At 43.1% G+C, this 22498-nt stretch overlaps 1 protein-coding gene across 4 annotated transcripts in view; it reads right to left on the reverse strand.

Annotated features, from left to right (window-relative positions):
- LOC117537669 (V-type proton ATPase 116 kDa subunit a-like) overlaps window positions 1-22498 on the reverse strand; it is a 57341-nt gene that overhangs the window by 29230 nt on the left and 5613 nt on the right. For all 4 annotated transcript variants that reach the window (XM_034202977.1, XM_034202976.1, XM_034202974.1 and 1 more), the window contains exons 11-17: window positions 21652-21802; window positions 19905-20044; window positions 19630-19793; window positions 17343-17433; window positions 6560-6678; window positions 4538-4754; window positions 1303-1410 (exon numbers count right to left, since the gene is read on the reverse strand). In XM_034202977.1, coding sequence (XP_034058868.1) covers window positions 1303-1410; window positions 4538-4754; window positions 6560-6678; window positions 17343-17433; window positions 19630-19793; window positions 19905-20044; window positions 21652-21802 — 990 coding nt within the window. The remainder of the gene's footprint in view (window positions 1-1302; window positions 1411-4537; window positions 4755-6559; window positions 6679-17342; window positions 17434-19629; window positions 19794-19904; window positions 20045-21651; window positions 21803-22498) is intronic.

The following is a 22498-nucleotide window of genomic DNA, read 5'->3' on the forward strand; positions in this document are numbered from 1 at the left end:
GTATGTACTTGAGCTTTTCTATACTTATCATATGTATATTCTTATATTATACTACACAATGCACTTTACTGCTTCTTTTGCACTTCTTGTTAGATGCTAACTGCATTTCATTTTCTTCTTCTAAAACTATAATAAACGTATTAAAATGTAATAAAATATATTTCTTTGTCTAAAAAACTATATCTGGCACAACTTTAAACGTTTAAATGTAGGGCTCTTCATCTTCTCATAAACATGGTAAAACAAATGTGAATGTTTTATAATTGGTATTAATCTTAGTTCTTATGGGACTACATTTCTTTGAAGTTTAAAACAACAAGTGAAAGCCATGAGAGCATCAGATTGATATATCAGGTATTTCAATAAGTTCATTTTTGTTGCATATGGATTTGTTTGGAATAGAACTGGTCATATAACCAGGTAGAAATCAGTGGTAGTTCATCAGCTGTTAGGGTGCCCTTACGACCCGTCCACACTACAGCTTCGACAGCTTCAAAAACGGTTTCCAACGCGTCTGCCCATTCACTTTGAATGGGGTGACGTCACGTTGCCTCGCTTTTCGCCGAACTGAATTGTGGGTAGTATAGCGGTCCGTCTCCGGCGTCAGAAGTTGAACAATGTTCAACTTCTGACGCCGGAGACGCCGGAGTAGCCAGCGTCAGCCAATCAAATCCCGTTTCTGAAAATCTGACAGCTCAAGCCGTAGCCAATCAAACCGCGTCTAAGCTGGGAGAGATATCCCGCCGTTCATTTCTATATTTCAAAAAAAGATGGAGGAGAAACTAATTATCGCCGTAGCAAATCACCCGGTTTTGTATGACCAGACCCTCTTCACCTACCGGGATACAAACCGGAGGAACCAGGCATGGAGGGAGGTGGCAGAGACAGTGGGTGAAACTGGTAGGTTTGCGCCTGTTTGGGGAGTTTATATATATATATATATTGCTCGCATAAAATCCCCGGGGGTTTTTGCTTTGTATGTCGGGGGCGGGAGATTCATGTGATTGGTTGTTGGTCGCGTTGCTCGAATAAAATCCCCAAGCTTCAGATACGCCCAGCGCCAAGTTTTTTTTGAAGCTGTAGTGTGGACGCTCCGTGAGTCTTTCTACCAAAATGTAACACCAAAATATGAGCGTTCCCAAGGCAGGCTTTAAGCATTTTTCACGACAACACCACCAACCACGTTACACAATGTCCATTGAAATGAATGACGTAATAGGAGTGAAAAAAAAAAGGTTATATCAAAGGTCATAAATGTTCAAAGGTGGCAGTAAGGCAATAGGTGGGGTCAGATCCACATACCAGTTCCAGTTTCCACAGGTGCTGACGCCGAAGCATCAAAGTTTTCAGAAACAGCATACCGGGTACACATGAAAGGGCAATCAGCACCAACAAAATCTGGATCATCATCTACAGATTCAAACAGAGAGAGGTTAACAGGGAGTTGATGATGTGTAGCAGTGATCAGAAGAAGCTGATTCCCTGAACAGATCCTGCTGAGGCCTCACACTCCCTCACACTGCTGGGACAGAAAACACACACCACAATCTTTATTTGTCTAGTTCTCCACCATATATAAGCTTTCTCTTGTTATATGTTGCTTTAATCTAACAATAGTAAAAAGCTGATCTGGGGACATAACAGATTTTACGCGAAACCAAGATTAAAGGCTTAAAGGAGAGGTGTCATGGCCATTTCCACTGATCATAATTCCATTGTTGAGGTCTACTAAAATAGATTTATATTGTGCAATTTTCCAAACTCACATTGGTTTCGCATACAGCATCTCTGTGAACTACGTGTATTCACTCTCTCCACTAAACGGCTCGCTGCAGCTCTTGCCCCCCCCTCCCTGTGAGCCCAGTGTGCTCCGATTGGTCGGGACCAGTCGGGACGTTGTGAATCGCGCTGAGCTCCGTGGAGGTGTGATTTCCTTGTTTAGCGACACACAGCCAAACTCACCCTGAGCACACACAAAGTCACAGCCGAAGTAAAAACAATAAGTGTGGCTTGATATTGAGTAAGAAAAAGGTTGATAAACGCTGTGAGAATGGGTCTGCAGAGAGAATGGGTCTGCAGAGAGAATGGGTCTGCAGAGAGAATGGGTCTGTAGAGAGAATGAGTCTGCAGAGAGAACGGGTCTGCAGAGAGAACGGGTCTGCAGAGAGAATGGGTCTGCAGAGAGAATGGGTCTGCAGAGAGAATGGGTCTGCAGAGAGAATGAGTCTGCAGAGAGAATGGGTCTGCAGAGAGAATGGGTCAGCAGAGAGAATGGGTCTGCAGAGAGAATGGGTCTGCAGAGAGAATGAGTCTGCAGAGAGAATGAGTCTGCAGAGAGAATGGGTCTGCAGAGAGAATGGGTCTGCAGAGAGAATGGGTCTGCAGAGAGAATGGGTCTGCAGAGAGAATGGGTCTGCAGAGAGAATGGGTCTGCAGAGAGAATGGGTCTGCAGAGAGAATGGGTCTGCAAGAGATGGGTCTGCAGAGAGAATGGGTCTGCAGAGAGAATGAGTCTGCAGAGAGAATGGGTCTGCAGAGAGATGGGTCTGCAGAGAGAATGAGTCTGCAGAGAGAATGGGTCCTGCAGAGAGAATGGGTCTGCAGAGAGAATGGGTCTGCAGAGAGAATGGGTCTGCAGAGAGAATGGGTCTGCAGAGAGAATGGGTCTGCAGAGAGAATGGGTCTGCAGAGAGAATGAGTCTGCAGAGAGAATGGGTCTGCAGAGAGAATGGGTCTGCAGAGAGAATGAGTCTGTAGAGAGAATGAGTCTGCAGAGAGAATGGGTCTGTAGAGAGAATGGGTCTGTAGAGAGAATGGGTCTGCAGAGAGAATGGGTCTGCAGAGAGAACGGGTCTGTAGAGAGAATGGGTCTGCAGAGAGAATGGGTCTGTAGAGAGAATGGGTCTGCAGAGAGAATGGGTCTGCAGAGAGAATGGGTCTGCAGAGAGAACGGGTCTGTAAGAGCCAAGAATGGGGTCTGCAGAGAGAATGGGTCTGTAGAGAGAATGGGTCTGCAGAGAGAATGGGTCTGTAGAGAGAATGGGTCTGCAGAGAGAATGGGTCTGTAGAGAGAATGGGTCTGCAGAGAGAATGGGTCTGTAGAGAGAACGGGTCTGCAGAGAGAATGGGTCTGCAGAGAGAATGGGTCTGCAGAGAGAATGGGTCTGTAGAGAGAATGGGTCTGCAGTGAGAATGGGTCTGTAGAGAGAACGGGTCTGCAGAGAGAATGGGTCTGTAGAGAGAATGGGTCTGCAGTGAGAATGGGTCTGCAGTGAGAATGGGTCTGCGGAGAGAATGGGTCTGCAGTGAGAATGGGTCTGCGGAGAGAATGGGTCTGTAGAGAGAATGGGTCTGCAGTGAGAATGGGTCTGCAGAGAGAATTTCGCCGCGATCCCAACTGTCTGTTATCAGCCTGCAGCCAGGGAGGAGAAATCAGCAGAGCTGCCTGCACTGAGTGTGTGAGGAAGTCCGTGGATTGGTCAATTTGGACCAATCAGCAGGGGCTTAACGTAACGGCTCCGCGGACGTAACGTAACGGCTCCACGGATTGGCCCATTTGGTTCGGGGTACCACATGACCGTATCGCATCATAGTTCTGGGCCTGGCTACTGGGTGCTTCTACGACACAGCACCCAGGAAGTAAAAAATGGACAATGACGTTTCACCAACGAGGCGTTTTGGGGAGGTATTTTCTGTTTTAGAGTTTTACTCGCTACAGGGTGTACTTTCAGGGTTTTGACTCTGCACACCGTTTACATGCATAAAAACCTTCATAACACACAAGGGGACGGGTAATAACTGGAAAAGCATGACATGTCTCCTTTAAACTAACTCCAGCTGGTGGAAGGAGAGCATACTCTGCTGCAAGAATGTTCACATTTACAGAAACAAAACTGTTTCCAGACAATTATATCAAGAACAGACAGCCTTGGTTGGTCAGCTTTTGTTTTGGTATCCAACGCCACATTGATAAAAGAGATGAGCACATAAGGTGTCAGCAAAGAGAGTCAGCTAAAAAGTTAAAAAAACGTTAAATATTCACCCCGTACTGTTGTCCCAAACTGAAACATTAACTATTGAGACCAAAACCGTTTTATGAAACTGTCTCTGAACATTTAGATTTGAGCTGTAAAGTCGGCATTTTAACATGGGTGTCTTAAGGGATGCTTTTGGAGCCAGCCATTCAGTAAACTGCTGGTTTTTAGCACTTTGGCCTTGGCTTCATATTTTAAGCACTGGAGGATGAAGCTTTCTATAAACCTAGTAAGTTAGACAACTTTACTTAACTAGGTGTAGCTGTAGGTTTAGCTAGTAAAGGATACAATTGTAATGAATGACTTCTCTTTAACTGGATGATCTGAGTTCAAGTTGGCAATAATAACTCCTAAAGAACTATTCTACTGCAAGACACAACATCCCAACCACTAGAAGAAAAGGTGAAATATATAATGTCCACCTCTCTACCAATGTTCCACCACATTAGTTAGGGAGGGTCATGAAGCTGGGAAAGGCAGAGGCGAGGATGAGGGGGGAGTACCTGCCCCCTGTAGAGGGGTTTGTTAGTGGGGTCATTGTAGTTGAAGAGACACATGTTGATGAAGTGGATGAGCAGGCTGGGCGCGTCCTTGGAGGTGAAGGCATCGTAGGCTGTCCACTTGTAGAACACCAGCAGGGCGAGGTATCCGAACAGGCTGGCCATGAAGACGATCTCAGGGATGAAGCCCAGTAAGATGTTCAGAGGCTTCTTGAAGTACCTGCAGCACAGTGAGTCAGTTAACAACACAGACAAAGCTAATGGTATAATAGAGCTGCTATGTCGGCGATTGAAAAAGTGCTGTAGCATTTATTGAATAGTGTAACTGAGGATATCACTATGTTCCCATAGTACTATGTTCTTCATATAAACATTGCAAGAGAGGCGATTTTAGCAGTTTGAATGGGAAAAATCTGTTTAGTAACTGTCGAGATATCATTGTCTTAAGAAAAAAAAAAAAATCAACCAGCTGGTAAACGTGAAGAAATAAGAAAGGACTGGCATTGTCCACCGGAAACCACCAGTTACTAACTTTTTAAAATATTGAAACATTTTCTTCATTAATGAAATTCTGAAAATCCATGTATCTTTATCATTTGCTTGACGGTTTGACTTCCCTGGGTTTGAATTTGCAAAACACTGTCCAGAAGTGTGCAACATTATCTTCAAGTATGATTATTACATCACGTCCCTTTCATAGGCTTTGTGTTACGCCTTTGAGTGTGGCCAATCAGATCGAGTACAGACTAGGGCTGGGCGATTTTTTCGGTTTTCACGATTAATTTGCATTTTTACTTTCCTACGGTTTGTGAAATGGCTGAACCGAAAAATCGCGATTTAAAAACATTTCTAGACTCCGCAGATTTGTTTTTGCTTTAAGGGACTCCGTAGTAGCTTACTCTCTCACTTTCCAGAACGCGCCCAAAACTCAGCCACATTGCCTGTGACTACCCGATCTGCAGCTCTGCCCGATCTGCTGTTGTTATGCTGTGTTCGTTATTCTCGCGTCCAGGAGAGAAGCTTTAAAAGGAGACTAAATGGAGTCTCTGAGAAGGTTCAAATGGTGCTTTAATTAAAAAAGCTCTCGTGAGCGAAGGGAAGAGAGCGAGCTCCACCTCTCCAGCTGATATATCTCCTCCGCTGGCTCGCTGTGGGCCGGTTGGCGCTGCTGGGGGCCGGCCCTCCACGTCTCCAATGTTCGTTGTTGAGCATAACAGAGGACTCCGACATTGTACATTAAATATATAACTAAACACGCCTGTTCTCCTCCTTATCTCTTTCATGACTTTTCATTTAATACATTTTAAATGCTGTAATCAATACTCCAAAAATACAGGAAATACTTCACGGCTGGTTTCATTTACGGTAGTTCCGGATGTTGTCTCATACTACTACCCACGTCTGTAAACAAACGTATTCAAATAAACTGTACCTTCATTTAATATTCAGCAATAATAATATCTCCACGTCTATAGTTGTAGTGTTGAAATCAGTAGGTTTCGGTGTGCAACACTCCGTGTCATATCGCTACTAAATTCACCTCTATAGTAAATGGTATATTAGCCACATGCTAAATGCTAACCGTCCGGAGATGAAGGATTTTCAGAATAAAACTGGTTGTGCACAAGAACTTCTAGTTTTTCAGTATAAAACAGCATTTAAACTGACGGTATGCGTAACATTTATGATATTAAAACACATTTTACACCTCACCGTGTTTTATTCTTATAGAAGTAAGAAGAGAAGTAATGGGGCAGAAACCCTCCTTTTTACGCATTTTTTGCAAAGAAAATATGTATTTACATTTTGCCTTGGTCTGGTTTGTTTAGAAAAAAACAGAAAAAAATCGAGGTTTAAATCGAAAATTGTCCATTAGTTAGAAAAAAAAATCGCGATTTTATTTTAGGCCAAATCGCCCAGCCCTAGTACAGACCCTTTAGCTCATAATGATTTTGCTATGAAAACCGAGTAAGACTAATAGTTCAAATGGCAATCTTCAGCCTTGCTGTGGAGTGTAATACTTACAGGTGGTTGAAGAGACTGAGAGACACTCCAAACAGCATGTGGGTGACGCCCACGATCACAGACATCTTCATCTTGAAGGAGTTGAGGAAGGTCAGCTTGTTGGTGGCAAGGTTCCAGATCTGCAGTGATTACATAAAAAGGTACAATGTTTGAGAACTAACAAAGCTGAGACTGTTCTGATCTTTCTTTACATGAAGAAGGGTGCACTTTCAAAAAACGAAATCAATTTTATAAACTCTATATTATTCTCCTTTGTGGTAATTATTTTTGTTCAATCATTCAGCTCACAGAAAGGTATAGTTTCATTTGATCAAAAAGCTCAATATAAAAGGCAATAAATAAAAAAGGAAATAGTGGAGGATTGATCCAAATGTAGTGTTCTAGTGACTATTAGGGGCAGCAGGATGGTGAATGTGGTATGAGGGTTATATTGATTATAAATAAACTACAGTGTGTGTGTGTGTGTGTGTGTGTGTGTGGTAGAGATGTTCAGTGTGTGTGTGTGTGTGTGTGTGTGTGTGTGTGTGTCTGTCTGACTGTGTGTGTGAACATATGTAGTATAGACATCCAGTCTGTCTGTGGGCGTGTCTGCTCTGATTAGATGATGTCACTCAGGTGTGTGTCCCCAATCTGCCCAGCAACACCATGGTTACCAACTGCAGCACTGAGTCCGATTAAGAATGCATTGAGGAGTATATCTGACAATTTTGCCACCTGTTCAAAAACTATGGCTCCTATAAAAAAATGACCAGACCGTGAGCATCAGGGAACCCCAATGAACTGATATATGGTTTTTTGGGGGGTTTTGTGTGTAAAATGTGGAGATGGGAGCAGTTTGTTTAAAGTGTACTTCTTTCTGGTCTGAAGAAAGATCCGGACAACATTTAACATGGGAGTCTATTGGGAGCTAGGTGGACTTTTTGACAAGTTTTTGTCTCTTCATGCCTTCAAGAGGCATTTTGTTTAATTTGTTTTCTTTTTCAACGTAGGATAGGTTTTCCTACGTTTTTCATGAAAAATGATGTCCAAGGAGTGTAGGGTTTGGGAATTATGGCAAGTTTTTAAAAAAATATGATTTTCAATCTCTCCTCCACTCTAGCTGTGACATCACGCACTCTAGCCTTAACGAGCTGCGCAATACACACTAATGTCAAAATCTGAAAAGGCCTCTTTACCAAGCTCCAAACGAAGTTAAATATCTCAAAAAGTGTAAAAGATATCAAAAATCTGAATACGATTTTAATAGTTGAATGTCTTGCGATCATTTTAAAGTTTGAATGAAGTCTCTTGCACAGTGGTTCTCAACCTGTGGTACGCGTACCACTGGTGGTACGCGAATTTTAATTTTTTTAAAAATTCCTTCTGCAGGTAACGTCTCCCCGTTACCTGCAGAAGGAAGCCATGCACGCAACGCAGCCCCGTTCACCACAGAGGAAAGCACTTCACTCATTGCAGTACCCATAAGGATCTGTACAAATGCCGCAGTTTTTGCGTGGCTGTGTCTTTAGTTGAAAGCCCAGTGGCGATCTGCTCATCTCTCATTGAAATAATATGCTACAAAGTGGCCATAGACTGGCCATCTGTGTGTTGAACTTTCCTGTCGGCTCCCAAACCGTAGTCGAGGAGGGCAGAAGCAACAAGCTTCAGGTTCAATAACCCACTTTAGCTTAAATGACTGGAGAGAGGCGAGCTCTTCTTGGGAGGGCGTTGCATTTATTTAGCTGTTCTCAGTGGCGAGCCGTCAGGGCCCTCTAGGACCTCTGTGAGGGCCTAAGATATTCTAAAAAATAATATTTGAAAACATTAAAAAAACAAACATGTTTTTAAAAATATATTTTTTTATATTTTGTTGTTACATTTTTCATTAGTTTTACCAAAATAACTTCATTTAATTGTATTTAAATAATATTTCCAAAGAAATAAATCTTTCGAATCTGCCTGTTCAGTTTCTGTTGGAATGTGAAGGGTTAAATGCCGTCTCTGCGAGTTAGTGAAGACGGGAGGGCTTGTTGGTCCCTCTCTACATTCACAGAGGGCCAGCTATAGTAACTCAACGAGAGAGTAATGTCAAATGACAGTACAATTGGCCAATCATATCTTCCCTCTAAATGGGCGGGCTTTATTTTTCGTGGACTTTATGACAAGTTCCGCCCGCTGTGAGGTCTATGCAAGTGGTGCAGTGACGCATCCTAAAACCCGGAAATAAGCTTCGCTCGGATTCCCTCGACAGAAGGCAACGGGATTTCTCCATAGGATTTTGGAAAATAGCTCGAAATAAGATCTGTGGAAAACGAACCTGTTAGATAAATGCACATTTTGTTCAGCCGGATAATATCCACATGTCTACCCTACTTTTATTATTTTCGAATCATAAATCTAAACGATAGATTTATGATCGATAGATGTATGATTAGCATAAGTTCGTTCATGATGGCTCACATATGTCAGTGATAGTGATGACATCGTTGCGAAATGATTAACCGAGCAGTGGCGAGCCGTCAGGGCCCTCTAGGCCCTCTCTGAGGGCCTAAGATATTCTAAAAAATAATATTTAAAAACATTTAAAAAATATATTATTTTTTTTAAATATATATTTTTTAAATATTATTTTTGTTATATTTTTACCGAAAAAACTTGATTTAATTGTATTTAAAATAAAATTTCCAAAGAAATAAATCCTTCGAATCTGCCTGTTCAGTTTCTGTTTGAATGTGAAGGGTTACATGAAAAAAGCTCGTCTGGCCCTCTATGCGATTCACAGAGGGCCCGCTATAGTAAAACAACGAGAGAGTAATGTCAAGTGACAGTACAATTGACCAATCATATCTTCCCTCTAAATGGGAGGGCTTTATTATCGCGGACTTTATGACAAGTTCCGCCCGCTGCGCTGCCAAGTTTATGCATGTGATATATCAACGGGTCAAGCTAGGCGGAATTAGCATACGTTCATTCACGATGGCTCACGTTAGTGAGAGTGATGACATCGTTGCGAAACTACTAACCGAGTCTTTTTCAAGAATGAGTTACACGGATAAATTGGAGTTAATTACCAAAGGGCGACCAATACCACAGCTTAATTTGGTTCAAAAAACCAAACGGTTCGAGAGGCATTTTAATATCGGCAATTACGCCAGATACAACTGGATGACCGGATCAACCAGGGAACACAAGCTGTACTGCTGGGATTGCTTGCTTTTTGGAGCGGACAGTGGGTCATGGGCCAGAGATGGATATTCTGATTTAGGAAGTTTATCCAAATCAGCACATCGCCATCAGAATGCTTCAGGTCACCTCAGAGCTACTATTCGGCTTAAAACATTTGGGGACACCAGGATAGAGCTCCAGCTGGATGAGCAACAACGCCGGGGTGTCATCCTTCATAATGAAAAGGTGAAGAGGAACCGAGGAATTTTGAAAACGCCTGATAAATTGTGTGGTGTACTTGGGCAAGCAGGAGTTGCCGTTCCGAGGTCACGATGAGAGTGTAACTTCATCAAACAAGGGGAATTACATAGAGTTGCTGGATTTAGTGGCAGAATATGACAGCGACCTGCACACACACCTCGCCACATCAACAGTATTTACCGGCACATCTTCAAGGATTCAGAATGACCTGATCAGCGCTGTCGCTAGTGTAATGACGGATAGCATGAAAGAGGAGCTGAGGAAGGCACCTTTTGTTGCGGTCATGTTGGATGAAACGACAGACATTAGCAACGTGGCGCAGATGTCATATGTGCTTCTATATGTCACTGACGATGGGATAAAAGAGCGTTTCTTCAAGTACGAAGATGCGACAGAGGACAAACGAGCAGAGGCCATAGCTATACGGCTGCTGGAGTTCCTGAGGGAGAGTGGCTGTATTGACAAAGTGGTCGCGCAGTGCTACGATGGAGCAGCTGTTATGGCCTCTGGATTGAATGGGGTGCAAGCGAAAGTTAAGGAAACAATTCCACAGGCCCTTTTCATTCACTGCTATGCTCACATCTTAAATCTCGTTTTGTCAAAGGGAGCTTCCAAGATAAGAGAGTGTAAGGTCTTCTTCTCCCACCTCTCTGGCTTGGCCACCTTTTTCAGCCGCTCAGCAAAGCGCACCAAGCTACTGGATGATATTTGCCAGCATAGGCTTCCACGGGCAGCTCCTACTCGCTGGTGCTTTCATTCTCGCTTGGTGTGCACAGTGGCAGATAAGACCAGGGAATTGAGAGAGGTAAGATAATAATAACAATGAACGTAATGGAAATATTAACAATAATAAATAAATGATTTAGTGTTGGAAACTACCCACTCATAAAAACATGAAGGTAAAGAACTATGCTAGTATTACATTAAATGAAAAGCTAATCTTAGTGTTTACTGGAGGTCTATAAGTTGTTTTTTCTAAACTAAGCATTACTCTCGTAGGTGTTCGAGCACATCGTAGACCATCACACAGAGTTTGATGACGAAACTGTTCATTGCTCTGATGGATACATCACCCTCCTTACCAGCTTCGATTTCAGCTTTTGGTTGAAAACCTTCCACGCTATCTTCTCCTACTCGGATGTTGTTTTTGAAATACTTCAGAACAAAGGTTTTGATATGCAGTTCTGCCTGGCCAGAGTGGATCAGCTACAGCGACAAATTGAACAGGAGAAGGGGAACTTTGACAGCGTCTACGATGAAACCCAGGCTTTGGTTGGTCCTCCGCGCGGCCGTGGAGCTCAAGGAGACGTTCGTGCACGGTACAGGGAGCTCCACTGCAGCGTAATTGACAGCCTGCTAACCCAGATTTCCAACCGCTTCAGTGACCACAAAAAGCTGGAATTCCTGGCCCTTCTGGACCCGCAACAGTTCGGGCATTACTGTAACTATTTCCCAACTGCTGCCTTGAACAGTTTGATGGAGAGCTATGGCGGATATTTCGACCAGCCTCGACTGCACACGGAACTCGCCGTGAAGTACGGCATGTCTGACATTTTGGGGAAAAGCCCGGCCGACATTCATCAGTTTCTCCTCAAAAAAGGACTGAGTGAAAGCATGAAACAGGTGTACACCCTCTCATGCATCATCCTGACAATACCTGTGTCCACTGCCTCTGTGGAGAGGTCCTTCTCTGCGCTGAAGCGCATAAAAAGCTACTCGAGGTCCACGACTGGGCAAGTCCGACTGTCAGACTTGGCCTTAATTTCGATCGAGAAGGAATTGCTGATTGCTTTAAAAGCAAAGGATCACCTGCATGACGACGCCATCAAGTTCTTCATCCAAAAAGACAGGAGGATGGACTTTGTGTTTAGGTGATTTGATCATCAAAGGTAAGTCAAAGTGATTTTCAATGTGGGCCGCCGTGCCGACTTAAGTCATTTGTAATTGTTACTTGGCTGTGGGTGCCCTGTCATGATAGGTGTTTATATAAATGGTGTTGTTTTGTGTGGTAGAGGGTCGCTGTCATTGATGCGTTTTGCACCCCGGGCCGCTGTTTTGATATTCCGCTGAAGTATACTATAGGCTGTGACGTAAACACTTTTTCTTTTTTTTTTCGAGGGAAGAGGGGGGTGGGGTCAGAGGGCCTAGGTAGAAAAGTCGCGGCTCGCCACTGTAACCGAGTCATTTTCAAGATTGAGTTACAATGATAAACTGGATTGGCAAAGGATCAGCTGAATGACCCGCAAGTGCTTCATCCAAAAGGACAGGAGGATGGACTTTGTGTTTAAGTGATTTGATCATCAAAGGTAGGCCTAAGTCATTTTCAATGCGGGCCGCCGTGCCGACTTAATTCATTTGTAATTGTTACTTGGCTGTCATGATAGGTGTTTATATAAATGGTGTTGTTTTGTGTGGTAGAGGGTCGCTGTCATTGATGCGTTTTGCACCCCGGGCCGCTGTTTTGATATTCCGCTGAAGTATACGCTGTGACGTAATATCTCTTCTTCTTTTTTTCGAGGGAAGGGGGGTGGGGTCAGAGGGCCTAGGTATAAAAGTCACGGCTCGCCACTGGCTGTTCTTCTGTTTCACAAAATACATCACAGACCTCTGTTTTTCTGCTTCCTCGTTTCACTTCCAGAAACATACACACGTTCTCTCACTGTCGCTCTACCATCCACAAACCCACATGCACAAGCCACACCCCTCTCTCTCTCACTCTCTCTCTTAAAGGGACAGCGATCTCATCTCACTCTGCATGACCCTAATATCACAACATGTGTGCTCTGGAGATTCACAGAACGGACGATCGTCCTTATTATTATGCCGTTTAAACCAATTATTTAAATGTCCTTGTTAAATTCGGCATCATGTAAGTTGCGCTGACAGGTCCACACACACACTACTTCCCCGCAGCGAGGCTCCCCCGCCCTCCTGCTGATAGTTGACGAGCGTCAAGCTCCTCAACCCCCCCGTTGATAATTCTCAATCTTATTGAGCACGCTGATAACAATTTTTTTTTAAATGGCACTTCATATCAAAAAGGTTGCCGACCCCTGTAATAGGCTATTGTTGTTTTTAGATTTAGAAACGAAAAAAAAAGTTTTTATTTATTTTTGGCGTTGCTATGACGACCATACTACCCCGCGAAAGATTAGAACGTTGCAAGCAAGCTATGAAAGAAAGAAGAAAGCTGAATTATGTTAAAAACGTGGCTCAAAACGGGAGGTATACGGAAGAGAGGTACAGAGGAGAACATAACCAGCGAAAGGGAACAAGTGAATGAGGAGGTCAAGCGAGCGCAAGCGCAGGTTCCACCAGCAACGCAACAGTGATATGCGCAGCCACAACGCCGCCCAGTGCTAACGCTGCTAACGCTGCTAACGTAGCTGCGAGTGACTCCATCAGCAGCAGCGCAAGTGAGTCCATAAAAAAGAGACACAAACCAGTTCGGAAATACAACCACCAGGGTTACATTAAATTTGGATTCAGCTGCAGTGGGACAGATAATGAGCCCAGACCACAGTGCGTGATTTGTGGTGAAGTGTTAAGTAATAATTCTATGAAACCATCGCACCTCCAACGGCACCTTACAACTAAACACGCCCACCTGCAAGACAAGCCAGCGGAATTCTTTACAAGAAAATGTGATCTACTGAATAAGTGCAAGTCAACGATTCAATCCAGCTGTACACCCATAGCCAAGGCCCAGGAAGCCTCGTATCGTGCCAGCCTCCGCATTGCAAAAGCCGGTAAGCCACACACAATTGGCGAAAAAACTTTGTCTCCCACTCGCAAAAGAAATGACAGAAATCATATGTGGCGAGAAGGCTGCCAAACAGTTACATTTGGTGTCACTTTCAAATGACACTGTGTCACGGAGAATATTAGAGATGGCAGATGATGTTAAAAATACATTGATTGAGCGCATTAAAAGTAGTAGCTATTATTCCATCCAGCTGGACGAGACTACTGATGTTGCAGATTTGGCCAATTTGATGGTTTATGTCAGATATGAACATGATGGTGCAGCTCAGGAAGACTTTCTGTTCTGTCAACCACTGGAGACCAGAACAACAGCTGAGCACATATTCCAGCTCCTAGACGCGTTTGTGCAAGAGAATGGACTTGAATGGAAAAAGTGTGTTGGAGTCTGCACAGACGGCGCGAGGGCTATGACTGGCCGCCACAGCGGAGTAGCAGCTCGGATCAAAGAGGTCGCACCGGAGATGCGATGGACACACTGCAGCATCCACCGGGAGGTGCTGGCGGTGAAGAAGATGCCCGATGGCTTGAAGTCTGTGCTGGACTCTGCTGTGAAGAGTGTGAACTTCATAAAGGCCCGACCGATGCAGTCTCGCCTATTCCAAGTGCTCTGTGATGAGATGGGCAGCGAGCATGTCCAACTTCTGCTCCATACAGAAGTAAGATGGCTATCAAGAGGGAAAGTGCTTTCAAGGCTTTTTGAATTGCACAGAGAAGTCCAAGTCTTCTTACAGGACAAAAACTTCCCCTTATCAGATATGTTTGATGATACAGTGTGGCTCAGCCAGTTGGCATACTTGTCAGACATTTTCTCCCGTTTAAACGACCTGAATTTGGGACTACAGGGACTCTCCATCAATGTGTTTGATGTGCAGGACAAAATCAACACAATGCTGAAAAAGTTGGAGTTATTCGAAATCAAAGTCAAGGCAGTTGATGTTTCAGCTTTCCCTGCTTTAGAGAGTTTTCTGTCTGAGAACGAGCTGACCCTTGATGAAGGAGTGAGGGACACATGGTTGCACACCTTGTCTCGCTCAGACAACAGTTCCGCCAGTATTTCCCAGTGATGACCGAAGACAACAGCTGGATGAGAAGCCCGTTCAGCATGGAAGCCTCTGGACTGCCAAATAACTTAACTGTGGCTGAGCAGGAGAGTTTAATACAGTTGTCTTGTGATGAAACACTAAAGCCTGCTTTCAGAAAGCAGTCTTTAGTGGACTTTTGGATAAAGCAACACAGAGAATACCCCGCCCTGTCTGACAAAGCTGTGCGCTTTCTCCTTCCTTTTGCGACCACATATCTGTGCGAGAAAGGCTTCTCTTCCCTTGCTGTTATTAAAACCAAATACAGAAGCAGGCTGAATGCTGAGCCAGACCTGAGACCGAAGCTCACCTCGATTGCCCCAGACATCAAAGGACTGTGTTCACAGAGACAGGCGCAACCTTCTCATTAGATTTAGGTGACTTGTCAATGGACACCAACATGTGGCAGAGAGAGAGTGAGAGTGTGTGTATGAATGAAGTACTGTACAGTTGTCATTTGTTATTATTTGGTTCTGTTCTCACTTGTTGTGTGTGTGTGTGTGTGTGTGTGTGTGTGTGTGTGTGTGTGTGTGTGTGTGTGTGTGTGTGTGTGTGTGTGTGTGTGTGTGTGTGTGTGTGTGTGTGTGTGTGTGTGTGTGTGTGTGTGTGTGTGTGTGTGTGTGTGTGTGTGTGTGTGTGTGTGTGTGTGTGTGGCAGCAGCTGTGTGTGTGTGGCAGATGTGTGTGGGGGGCAGATGTGTATGTGTGGCCTCAAATATTTCAAAATGAAAAACTAAAAATACTACTCGGGGAACATAAAGAGAGCTGCATTGTTGCAGGACAGTTTGTCTCTGCCTGCCACAGTTTGAGAGAATCAAACTGAGCTGACACACCAAATTCTAAGCAGTTTGTTTATAACTGTTTATGTGTTTATTTGTGTGTATTTGTGTATAGATGTTGCAACTTAGAGCTTTGGCAATATATGTCACTATGGTCATGCTATTAAAGCTATTGCATTTAATTGAGTGTGTGTATATGTATGATTGAAGTACTGTACAGTTGTCATTTGTTGTGTGAGAATAAGTTATTATTTTGTTCTTTATGTTCTCACTTGTGGTGAGTGAGTGATGAGTGAGGGGGAGAGAGACTGCCCTTTGTACAAGTAGCTATTGCTGACAATAAATAATGTTATTATGAATACATTTGCCTCCGAGTCCTGCATGAACTGTACATAGACTGTATTTTAACATTGGTCATATGGTGGTACTTGGAGAGCCAACTATTTTCTCAGGTGGTATTTGGTGTAAAAAGGTTGAGAACCACTGCTCTAGCAGAAAGAATGTGGAAGGAGTAGCATTTTCCACACGGTGTAGGTAAAAGAGAATTTGAAGAGTCGTCCCATAGACACCCATTATAAAAAAGAAAACGGCCTGAAAATGTACCAAAACTTAAAGGGGACGTCTTTTATACATAAATATGTGTTCCCCGGTGCGTCAGGGAACTCACGCAGCGTCAGAAAATAAAACCCTCTCTTTTCCTCCGTACCCAAATCTTTTAAAAACGGGTGTACAACGAGCGGATACAGATTTGCTGCCGATCTGACATCAAATCGGCAGCGGACCCACAGAAAGTTGCTATCAGAAACAATGCCCGACGTGTTTTGGACGTAATCTCGTCTTTGTTTACATTAGCAAGCCTCGCTAACACTCAGAGCTAACCTGTACACTAGAGCACATGTGTTTAAAAAGCAGGAAATAAAAAAAAAGGAACTCACCTTGTGATAAACCCGCAAGAGCAAAAGCATTTGAGCTCCATACTGTTTTAGAAATAATCTTTGATGTGGTTTAGAACAGGATGGCGTTTTATCACAGGAGAATTTATCTTTATCTCCGGTAGAATTCTGATCAGGCATTAGCTCCGCCTCCTCTTTTTTTTTTTTTTCAAGCTAAGGACCCAAAATCCGCGTTTCTCTAACAGGGCTTCAAAAGAGGGGTTTGAGCAGTATGAGGCATGGCTACAATGGAGGAACTGTTTGGTATTTTAAGCAAAAAACTTCACAGACATGTTTTGTATAGGTATGGCCCTACAATATATTTTTCCAATATAGCATAATAGCACTTTAAACGTTGAAAGTCAAAAACTGTAAAATATATAAAAAATCTGAATAAGATTTTCTTAGCTGAAGGTCTTGTGATCATTTTAAAGTTGGAATGAAGTCTAGCTGAAAGTGTGTGTGTGTGTGTGTGTGTGTGTGTGTGTGTGTGTGTGTGTGTGTGTGTGTGTGTGTGTGTGTGTGTGTGTGTGTGTGTGTGTGGTGTGTGTGTGTGTGTGTGTGTGTGTGTGTGTGTGTGTGTGTGTGTGTGTGTGTGTGCACGTGTGTGTGCACGCGCGTGTGTTCATGATAATGAAGGAACTGTCAGCCAGAGCAACAGCGTGGCTCAAGGTTTATCTCCAATGGAGCTCTATGGCACAGAGGAGGAAACTGTATCAGCCTTTAAATACACACACAATACTCCGATTGCACTGTGATTCTAACAAGACAAACAAACGGCAAGCCACTTATTTTTGTTGTTTAAGTGAGTGTAAAGATTTTACCGGGTCGATTCCGAGTGGGTAAGGCCCGTTGAACACACCAGGAACAGCCGGGTCCAACTGCAGCACCCGATTTCCATCGAGTGTCTCAAACCTAGGACAGATCAGGAGGAAATAAATAAATAAAAATGTTGACAAAAATTAGACTGTTTACTTGCTGGTGGCTTTAAGGAACCAGCAACACATTTTAGAATACCAACACAAACAGCATAGAAGTTAAATAAAATCAATATATATAATGGTAAGTTATAAGATAGCGGGGGGTGAAGGACTGGTTTAAAACATAGTATTTGTTATATTTCATGAAAATATCAGAATATTTAGCAGTGTGCGAAAAAGTACACGTCCCACCGTCCGGGACGTGTTATTTACATTATCGGACAAGTAGATCTTTCAATTGACTTGTCTTTTCGGCCTGATTTATTGACAAATTATTGATACATTCAGTTTACAAAAGGCAGAACTCATTCGCAAATTGTACGTGTCCGCCATTGTTCGTTTAGAAATGTTAGTTTCGGTTCTGCTTGTCGATTCCTAAGGAAATGCATCTCGCCGCTTTCTGTACAGTTAGACGGGGCGGGGCGGGAAGTGTAGCACAGTGGCTGGGTTGGGAAGCAAAACTCGGTTCCGAGTAGGAACAAATAACAATTGTCCGGTACCGGGGATTAATAAGAGTTGTGAGGACAGGAAGCAAGGCCGAGCCGCGGACTGCAGCTCTCTCCCTCTATGCTCCGTATCAGCTGATCGCTGCACGGTGCAGCTCAGCGTCTCTCTCTCTCTCTTTCTACACACAGCAGATCCGCTGCCCGTTTAACAGCCTCATCTTTGTCAAACTTTCTTATGTTCTTTCTCTAACACGTAATGAAGGTTATTAAGCGTTTTAGCTCCTGTGTTGTTAATATTGACCACCATTTCCTTTATGAAGTAAAGCAGCCTCCCTGTCTGTGTCCTCGCGCTGTCCTCACATCCCCGGACCCCCAGACTCGGAGGAGCACAGGGATGTCAGTATTGTTTATGAAGCAGGGTATAGAAAGTACATTATTGAAATGAAAATACTATTTATTTACTTTTACAAACAGTGAGCAGCTGGGCAGCTGCAGCATGTGTATTACAGGACATGTGTAAGCGTGCAAGCGTCTTTGAGTTGTAGAAAAGCGCTAGGCCTATAGGCTATAAATATAATGTATTATTATTATTAGGTTATGTCCTATGTGTTGGACATGTGTGGTTGGACTCTGTCTCACAGGCAGGTTGCAGTGTAACATCAGGAGACTGGGCCAATTGTACATTCTCAAACTGCACCACTTAGAACTAACTAAACAATGCAGAGATTATTTTTATATAATTGTATTCAATAACCGTAAGAAATTCAACAGTATGAAGTTATTTGTAAATAGGAATACAGATATATTTATTTTTTTCTCCCAGTTTGTCATGGGACTTATTTTTACCCTCTCAAAGAACCGGAATCGAGAACCGAAAATAACCGGAATCGAAAAGCAGAACCGGAATCGTTCAAATCCAAACGATACCCAACCCTTTGTGTGATGCAGTAAAATCTTACCGCTCACTTACGTTAGCGGTGTCGTAAAAACCGTGGGAAAATGTAAAATACGATGACGAAGAAAAAGATTCCAGTGGCCCCAAGTGAAAAATGTATTCGGACAAGTCAATTGCCAAACTCACTTGTCCATGGACAAGTACTCTCTAAAAACTTTTTCTCACACTGATTTAGGTCAGTTTTCTATGGAATAATTTAAGCACAGGTTAGTTGGCAGATCAGTGAGCACAGACATTAGTAAAGGTTTCTGTACAGGCAAACAAAACCATGCCGAGCAAGAAGCCCTGCAGCTGTTGTTCCAAAAGTTGTTGTTACAAGTATCATACAATGTGTTAATGAGTAAGCATTAGATGGCGTAAGTTGGTATATTTCTTCACATTAGACAGAAACAAGTTACCTGTTGCCCTCTCTTCTTGTCTTTATGCTAAGCTAGGCTAACTACGTCCTGACTCCAGCACTGTGCTGAAAACACAGACATTTCAATTGATATCCATCTTCTCATCTCATTATCAGCAAGAAAGTGAATATGAGTATTTCACAAAATGATAAAAATATTCCTTTAACATTTGATGTGCAATTTTCATGCCAAGATGTTACACCATTGTTGTTGATTTCCTCTTTGATTTGTTGTAGACATACTAGAATCTAGATTAACTGAAAACAATTTGAAATGAAGGATGTGCTCTTCTCAAACAGAATCAGTATAAGCAGCAGGGATGTATGACTTACGTCCAGTTGGCTCCTTTAGTGCTAAACATTGGCCTGACGCTCCATCCAGAGCCAAACATGTTGAGTGACTTGGAGAAGCAGTCGTTGTAAATGATTCCAGTGTACATGGAGAAGAGCCCCATCAGCAGGATGATGTAGCGACCAGCAAACACCATGTTGAAGATCTACAGAGACACACAACAACTTAGAAATCTCATATGTTTACGTTTAATATGTGTACTGTAAGTTTGAACTGCTGAGCTATTCATTACTGGATAGGTCATGTGTTATCGTACCTCGTTGTCACTCTTCTGGGCGACGAGGCGACTCTCTCTGATCACCAGGTAGAGGGCAGCACAGGTCATCAGTGTGCCGTGACCCATGTCCCCAAACATCACAGCAAACAGGAAGGGGAAGGTGATGATTGTGTATGGAGCTGTGACAGGCGACAATCACACACAAGGCTCAATCAAAAGCACTCAAATGGTCATTCAGTCAAATATCAATTAGTATCATTTGATTTGTACTTGGTAAAAGGTATTAATTCCACATAAAAGTTCATAGCAATCTTAATATTCAATCAATGCAGCATTAAAGCAAGATGTTTAGAGATAGAGAGTTACTGTTATATTCAGGGGTGCACATAACTTGTTTGCCCTGGTTCTCAAAGGAGCACCTGGAGATGTTGCTTGGTGCTCATCCTTAAAATGAAATAAACCGTAACTTTTGAGGGGGTCTTGACTTTATTTGCCAGACACACGGCACTGAACACACATGCAGAGGTGAACACAGAACACACATGCAGAGGTGAACACAGAACACAGATGCAGAGGTGAACACAGAACACACATGCAGAGGTGAACACAGAACACAGATGCAGAGGTGAACACAGAACACACATGCAGAGGTGAACACAAGACAACATTAGCACGACCAGTAATCCTACAAGCTGTCATCACTACCCTCCTGACTGTTCTCCTCACTGTCTTCCTCTCTGTCAGACATGGTAGCTGATGATGTAGGCCTATTACTTCCTCTCTGGTTGAGTCTGTGATTAGCTGCTTGCATCCACAAGTCAACAGCTGGGTTTGGGTCGAAAGTCTCTGATGTCATCTTAGACAAGTGGATGTAATCAAATAAGTATGTGAACATAACCAATAACCTACCATAGCCAATTACAAATGAATGTAACTTATTTTATTTATGTTGTTCATTCATATCTTATTTTACCTTAACATTTATTTATTTATGCATTTGTTTTGATCTCTCCAGTTTTAAAGGGTATTTTGGGTTACTGTCCTATAGTATGCATTCGAATGATTTCAAACCTGTTTATCCCAATAATTATAAAGGAGTGCCTTGGAAATATGTGTTTACATAAATTGTGACCAAACCGTTTGAACTTAGACTAAAGTGAACTATCTAAACACTCACAGTCATTTACCTCACTGAGCTGTAGTATCAGCCTCTCAGTCTGACTGGAGAGGACTCTCCCTCCACATCATTGTAGAAACATCTTCTTCTTATATCCGTTAAAGCAGCTAGCACCAGATGCTAATAACAACTGCGCCGGAACCGGGCGGTGCGCCCTTCTCTCTCCCTCGCTCACTCGCACTTTGGCTGTGAGCTGCGGGCGCCAGATAAGCCAACATCCCCCATTTTCATCACTTACAGCGCCCATCGTACAGGGCAAATGAAACGTGTAACCGGGGTGAAAAGGGTGTTACATTTACTTAATTATGAATATTGTTACATCAAGGCCGAAAATTAGGATGAGCCACAACGGTCAAAAATGTGATTTTCCCTTCCAGAGCTGCCAGCGCAGCGCCTCCACAGATCTGGCGCCCTAGGCGAACATCTATAACGCCAGTGTTACGGGCCGGCCTTGAGTTCATATCATAGGTTCATATGCAACTCGCAAATATATTTATCTCTCTCTCTCTTCTCTCTTTTCTATTCTCCCTTCTCTCTCTCGCTGGTTAGTCTTTTGCCATAGAAAATGATATAATAACAAGAAAAAAAAGGCTGCATTTTCTGTATAACCTGGATTGATTTCCCGGTAGTTCCCGATGCCGTAGGCGTCCACAATGTTCTGGAAGCCTGACGTGAACTTGTTGGTCTTGTTGAAGGTGGGCGGGGTTTGCTTGGTCTGCATCCTGTTGAGAATGGACGGCACTGTGGAGCCACTCCTCTCCTATCAAAGAAAGCCCAGGTACATGTTGTAACAGTAAGAACAGATGACAAGGGGGTCCATACAACCTCATGACATGCCCTACATTTACTAAATTCACTAAATGCATGTCAGAAACAAATCCTGTTTTCGGTTGGTTGTGGCTTTCCCACTTGTAATTAGATCGTATACATTTTTTTCATGCACAATATTCTCCAATGGGCAAGCTTTTGTACCAACTAATGATGTTGGTACTGTATTGGTGTGATCCTGTTGCATTTGAGTGGGCAGGGAACTAAACTGTATTCATAATCACTTTAGTTCCCACAGCCTAACAGCAAATCCTGAGTACAGTAAAGGTGTGAACCATGGGGGGCCCAATAAAGTAGTCCTTAAGCCCAGAGTCATCCTTGATGAACAATGACATGAGTGGCTGCTATAAATGCTCTGTGACCTGCCACAGGTTAAGTGAAGAACAATCGAAATGTTTAGACCCAGATTGCAGCACTTAGTATAATATAGATCACAACAGCAAGAAGCAGAGAGAGCATGGAGAAAATAAAATAAAGGAATAAGATGGGCAATAACAACTGAATACATTTAAGATTGTAGCTTACGGCTTTAATGATGCAACGTGTGCAGGACATGCAGAGAGAAATATGGGACCCCTACACTACACATACAACAATATTATGAAGAATTGATGTGAATAAATAAATA

Source organism: Gymnodraco acuticeps, unplaced genomic scaffold, assembly GCF_902827175.1.
Source record: "Gymnodraco acuticeps unplaced genomic scaffold, fGymAcu1.1, whole genome shotgun sequence".
Lineage (NCBI taxonomy): Eukaryota > Metazoa > Chordata > Actinopteri > Perciformes > Bathydraconidae > Gymnodraco > Gymnodraco acuticeps.